At 31.1% G+C, this 6,916-nt stretch overlaps 1 protein-coding gene across 2 annotated transcripts; it reads right to left on the bottom strand.

Moving 5' to 3' along the window:
* Positions 1 to 335: 335 nt before the first annotated feature.
* LOC100571474 (glyceraldehyde-3-phosphate dehydrogenase, cytosolic-like) lies at positions 336 to 5,061 on the bottom strand. Of its 2 annotated transcripts, none has more exons than XM_029492095.1 (6): positions 4,642 to 5,061; positions 4,460 to 4,570; positions 4,262 to 4,391; positions 2,421 to 2,536; positions 763 to 2,282; positions 336 to 662 (listed from the first exon to the last, which is right to left on the bottom strand). In XM_029492095.1, the coding sequence occupies exons 1-5, from the start codon at positions 4,789 to 4,791 to the stop codon at positions 1,893 to 1,895; spliced, it is 897 nt and encodes a 298-aa protein (XP_029347955.1). In that variant the 5' UTR covers positions 4,792 to 5,061; the 3' UTR covers positions 336 to 662; positions 763 to 1,892. The 2 variants fall into 2 exon arrangements, with proteins under 2 accessions (XP_029347955.1, XP_029347956.1); XM_029492096.1 differs by having other exon boundaries at positions 336 to 602.
* Between the last annotated feature and the right edge of the window lie 1,855 nt (positions 5,062 to 6,916).

Raw genomic sequence — 6,916 nt, 5'->3', positions numbered from 1 at the left:
ACGGCGCTTTTGAAAACTACTGGGAAATTTTTACTTTTGACGCCCCAAAGTACCAACTAGATTCACTTTCCTATTAGAAAAGAAACTGTTGGAGAAAATCCAAGCACTTTTACTTTCTTAAAAGGTGATGACAGACACAAAAAAAAATTTTAAAAAAAACACATCATTGTAAAATTAATACATTTATCTTTCCACTCAGAATCTAAAATGTAAATAATATAATTGTCTGTTTTTTTTTATTGGTCTTAAACTCGGCAAATTGTGTTTATTAAGAAATGAAATGTATGTATATACTCAGGAAAAGGACAGCAAAACAGTAGTTAAATACATTTTTTTGGACCCTCCCCCCCCTTGAATAAATCCTGGTTGCGCCACTGCACTAAAACACATGCATTATATTTTAAACGAGAAATTTAATATTTTTACTGACTTGCCTATCCAAAAATACTTTGTGCCAATTCATCTGCAACTACTTTGGAAATACATTTTTTATACGAAGTATCGTATAAAAAATTGCCTTCTTCGAGACGAATCCCCATGGTCTTCAATGGATATATGTTTATACAGATCCAATAGTCCATTAGCATATACTTTTTCGTCATCTAACCATAAATCAATTGTGATTACTTTTTCACTCATAATAGATGTCTGGCGTAAGTAGACTATATATGCATTTTATATTTTTAAACAAGAAATTTAATAATTTTAGTCTGGAAAATCATTACATTTATAATTTAAAATAAAATTAAAATAGCTACATACCTTGGACGCTAGGTGGCTTTCGACGATAGCTATTTTATCGAATCAGCATCCCGGTTTCCCTTTGTCCACTTTGACCATGTGATTGTACATGTCCAATAGACTTTTTGAATATCCCCTCACGTAGTCACACGCCACAATAATTTTCACGAACTTGTCGTCTGTAACCAAAATCTTGTCTAACAAAATCATACCAGAAGGATAACCGTAAACAAAATAACGGACAGCTTGTTTATCTTTATCTTTATAAGATATCAGGTCATACTCCCAGAGTTTTGGATACTTCAATTCCTTAAGTATCACTGGTTTTTTAACTCTGTAAATATAAAGACAAGTTTGAATCAACTAGAAAAATACATTTCAGAAATGATTTTTGGTTAAGTATGCACAAACGTTTTTAAGGCGCAAAGTATCTGTACATAGTTTTATAATTTGCGATGCACAGTAGGATAGGTAATTATATATATATACACCCGGACTTCACTCATTATTTTCATTATTTTAAAATGCGTGTTGTAAGGTTAATACAATAATAATTTAATACAATTATTATTGTATTAGCCTTACAACACACATTTCCGTGCGTACCCATATCTATCGCATTATAACGTAATATTTTTAGCTACTAAATTCAGAATTCTTAAGTTCAAAGTTTACTTTGACTACTGCGCTTACCATATTATTATTATACGATTAAATGTATATTATACGTTACGTTAATTTGAGTTTTAGCACTGAATATTGGATCTCGGGCGTTCTCGTCGAGCCAACAAACTCTTTTTCCATTTTATTCCGTGCGAAGATACTCAGTATCCAGTTAAGCCTGGCACTAATATAGTTGAGTGGTTTTGCCCACCTCTGAAATTTAGAATCATTACCAAGCACTGAAACGCTCAAGTCATGCTCTGTTATCGAGTCACCAGTCACTTTTCCTTGTAACTCCGGTATTACGATACACACTTCTTTTGCGACGAGTGTTGTGCTGGGTTTTTTGTTTCCTAAGGCCGACTTCTGACATTCAAAATCATAACCATTGTTACAGCTCGTTTATTATTTATTATAAGAGGGCGCGTAGGTAGTAAATTTTTTTTGTTTTTAAATTTAATCGTGATTTGTGACAACATAACGGCCTTTTAATATGCAATATATAGGTAGGTAAATAAGTAGGTAAATGGCAATATGCAGGTAAATCGCGAGTTACGACATTCGTAATAAAATAGTCGACAAAAATACATGTTGTTATTTATAACCATAAAAAAATAGCTCCTCACGTGCTGAAGTCCATCGGGACGTTGCTGGGAATTGGTAAAGCTGCCTAGATATATCAGTAGACAGTTCTCAACGCCATATTTTTGGTTGATGATGTTTATTACTGGCGCCACACAATTCGTTGTAAACGATGCGTTCGACACCACTGTCATTTCTTTTTTATATTTGTCGAAGTTGACGCCGCTTACAAACATCGGCGCATCTTTACATGGGCCGGCGACAATAACTTTTTTGACACCCGCCGCCAAGTGTTTCTAAAAACGTTTGTCATTGTACGTCATAATATATAATAACAATTTATAATCAATTGTGCGGGCCCGGTCATAAATCATGTAATATAATCTAAAGAAATATAGAAATATCCCTCGTAAAACATATTTCATAGCAAATACCTTGGCTTTTTCAATTTCTGTGAATTTTCCGCTCGTTTCTATAACGTACTCAACATCTAACTCATTCCATCTGATCTTTTCGGGGTCCTCTTCTGTATATACACGTACGGTTTTGCCTGTCGGAGCCACCACGTATAAAAAACAATACGTTGTTTATAATTATATCCGCATTCGATTTATAATCACAATAATATTTTACAAAATTGCATTATATATTAAAGTTGTTAACAAATACACGTATAATTTAGCACATACTATTGTATTTTTCTACATTCTACCGTTTTTGTCAAGGCGCCCACTTAAAAAGTTAAAGTTAAGTAAATAAGTTAATTTTATATTAACTTTTAAACTTAATTAGTTGCTTTTGGCTTTTCATCAACTTAACTCTGTTAACTTACTAAATTTATTTTTAATTAACGTAAAATTAACGAGTTAATTTTTCATTTCAAGAAGTAATTTAAGTTAATTTATTTTGTTTTTAATTTTATTATATTTCACTATTTCAGTCTACTCCGTTTTCATGTCAAAAAATATTTACCGTGAATTGTTTAAAGTAAAAAATGCAGGGCTTAGCACCTGAATCATTTATTTGGGTTTCGGGTACTGGATGTATTCGGGTGTTCAAACACCGGAATAAAAAGCTTAATCAATCATTCGGGTTTTCAAAATCACTATATAACTCGGGTTAATATTGGTTAATACGGGTGTTGAGTAGTCTTTTCATGATATGGAAATACTGTACAAAGGATAAACAATATAGTCCAGTGGTTTTAAACGTTTTTTGGTCCACGGCTCCTTTTGATTTTGAAATCAAATATATGGCTCCCAGACGCAAATTTAAAAACAAACAAATTTACATTATTCAACCTAACTTTATTCGTTGACGAAATCTGTCGATCAGTCTATTTATTTCTCACACACCCAAGTGCGTACCTACAACATGTATAGGGCGCGCAGACTTATACGGCAGCGAAAAGTAGATAACAAAAACTATAAATTATTCCAATTTTATTTTTAGTTTTAAAACGCGGCTCATTTGATAATAACCGACGATGCTCCTGGAGCCGCGACGCACAGGTTGAAAACCACTGAATTATAGTCTAAAATTTAGTTTTGGATTGGTAAAAATTAAGTAGTCTAGTGTTGTATAAACAAATTAACTTTTTTTAACTTAATAAAATGTTAACAAAAAGTGTGTATTATTTTTTAAATTAACTGAGTGAACCTATAGTTAAATTAACTTTTAACTTTTAACTTTATGTTATTGTTGCATATTAACTTAACTTAACTCAGTTACAAAAAAATCATTAACTTGCCCAGCCTTGATTTCTGTAACATATTTTACAATCTTAACGGAATATTTGAAATATTTTGTGTGATTTTCTGAATTAGGTACCTGTTAGGTACTTGAAATGTATTAGGACAAGCAATTATTACGTTGAATTGTAATGCGTGATTCAATAAGTTATTTCGCGGTCAACAGGGATTAATATTTAAAAACAATTATCAACGTCGAATTTTGTCTTTTGCTCACCTTCGAATCTCAAAATACTATAGCCGTGAGTCGTCCATGTGAACACAAAAAGTAAATATTTCGAACGCATAATAATTATACAGTATTTGTCAAATAATTAAATATCTTTTGATCAAGAATTCTAGATACATACAAATATCTACGTAATACAGTAGATAAAACTAATTTTTACTATATTAAATTATACATTTATAGTTTTATTTCAATATTATGAACTAACGATGAGTAATTTTTTATCTATATAAGTCTCAACACTGGCCGTGAGTAGTCGAAGTATGATTAATGATTATATATATATATATAGTACCGTCAATTTCCAGAGAGCCATCACCCTTTACGCTAACGTTTCCCTCAAACATCCCATTCGGCACCGTTTCGTATGCTAAAGAGGAGGCGATCTTCTCTATTTGTGCGCCCGGATCGTTGATTGCGACCACCTGTGGATGACGAGGGAAGAGGGTTTAAAACAATTTACGAAGAACAAACGATGTGTGATACGGCTTACGTTCATGTTTTCTTGAAGGGCTTTCAGGAGAACGCATTTGCCTATCCGGCCGAACCCGTTAATCGCTATAGGTGGTGAGCTGGTACTGGAAACCTGTGGTTTATATTGGGCCTAAATGAAAAAATTTAAAACAATTTGCGAAGGCAGACGAATATGCGTCGACCAAAGTGATTATGACTTACGTTCACGGAGTTTTGGATGGAAAACTGTCGCACGCTTTCACCCATACGTGAAAATGTGTCACCGTTGATCAACGATGAGCTACATACACGTGATGGACCTTGCATACATCTCAATCCAGTCGAAATCAGACGCATAGCGTTTTTGAACATCGTAACTGTATTGTGAAAAAAGACTTGTTAAGTATAATTCGTATGAGATTATAATAATATATTCAAAATGATCGGTTTTCAAGTACAAAATTAATTGACTAAAAAATATATGAGAATGTTTTTTTTAGTTACCTTAACGACTTAATGTGTAGAGTATCGTTGGCATAATATTGTACTCTAATCAAGTTTAAGTTAACTTATATATATCCTCCTTGGTATTAAGTTTTAAGTTAAAATAATAAGCATATGACTTGAATAGAATATTATGCTGAGATGTTCTACATATTTGGTCGTTAAGGTACCCTGTGTGCAATTGCGTGACATCGACATCTCTAAGATGTTCAATTTAAATCTCAAATTAGACATCGCATTCTGATATCCATTTGTCATTACATGGATTAGACTTTAATTAGGTTGCCGAACGAACTTCTATAAGTAGGCCCATTTTAATTGACTATGTGAGGTTATAACATTAACTACTATGCGATGTTTTGACAAGCTTATCAAATAACCATACACAATAGAAAATGTATTCACCCAATAAGCATCGAGTGTCTTTTGGAACGACACATAGACCTCGTATAGTCATCTCAATGTTGACAACAAATTAATTACTATCATATTATTTCCAAAAATAGAACAAATACCCCAATATAGTTGATAAACATTTTAATAATGACGATTAAATGATAAACCAAATTTGTTGGTTATATCCTTGTCCATTATTTTCTGTCGATTGCATGTGCGTTCGCGTTGCTTCTAAGTTCTGACGATCGTTATACGTTTTACTTTTTAATAGTTTTAGAATAAAAATTTTAAGAAGAACCTGGTGATATGGACGGAACAAAAAAACAGGTAAATAATAATTAAATTATGTTGATTACAAATAATATAATATATGCTGTGCATCCTTTAAATTGCGTTCACTTAGGCGAAACACTGAAACCATTATTTTCACAAAGAGTTGTATATTATATATTTTTATTATGTACCTTGATGTTTACTCTATTGTTAAATGTGAAATGTCTGTCAGCTGAAATGTCATACAATGTTTAAAAACTTATAATATAATACAGCAGACATTTAAATAAATAAATTAGAATATCCCATTATAATTATGCTATTTACCTAAGTAAGTAGATTTTTATTTTTATTCAGATTAGGTACCTATTTTAGGTAAAATATTGATACAAGTAAGTAATCCATATTAAGTACTAAATTTGTTGTAATAATATTGTATTATAGTGGTAAACCTATTAATTATTATTATTATATATTTTAAATCAACATCATAAATGTATATTACCTATTTAGGTTAGGTAACCTACATTTGTATATAATTTATTGTAAAATAATTTGTATATATATAATATTAATTTAGGCTAAAGTCTACTTTACCACCAACCCCCTCACGATTTTCAAAATTTTTTTTTTCAAAAGACTTGTTTTTTATGCTTAAAACGATGGTGTAATTTTTTTTTCCCGGAAACTATTATTTTAGAAGTTATAGCCTTCCAAAGTTTACGATTTTACGTTTAAGCGCATTTTTTGGCCTTAGATTTTTGTTCAGAATATAATGCACGGCATCTGTATAACATTTAAATTGAATTATTAATTATTATTCTTGAAAACAGCGGGTTAGTTATTACTTATTACGCTTTATTAGTGGTAATTAGATTGTGATATGTGAATAATACAATGATTGGTATATTATATAATTTACCTCCAATTATATCCATCTATGGTCGAATTTCTAGGACTCAGCTTTAATTTATGCCCTCTTGGCTCTTGGACATAAGTAAACTCCTTCCAAAATTCCAATTTTGAAGTAATGTCAGAACGTCTTCATTGAGTACGCCAGTTGTATTACAGTTAAACAATTTAAATATTTGTAATAAATTTAATTCACTCATTTTATGTATAAATCAGTAAACCACTGTTGTAACGTTTAAAACAACCACACAATATTACAGTGCTAAATAATTTATAAAATTGAAACGACCGTTATTTCATGAACAAATGTTGCGTTCGGTGGTTTAATTATATTAAATATAAAAATATGTCATTATATTTGATAAATACTAGTTTACTTATTTATAATTTGATCATTAAATAGCCTTAAAGT

The sequence above is a fragment of the Acyrthosiphon pisum genome, unplaced genomic scaffold (genome assembly GCF_005508785.2).
Source record: "Acyrthosiphon pisum isolate AL4f unplaced genomic scaffold, pea_aphid_22Mar2018_4r6ur Scaffold_20825;HRSCAF=22254, whole genome shotgun sequence".
Lineage (NCBI taxonomy): Eukaryota > Metazoa > Arthropoda > Insecta > Hemiptera > Aphididae > Acyrthosiphon > Acyrthosiphon pisum.
This window is presented reverse-complemented; position numbering and strand designations above follow the sequence as displayed.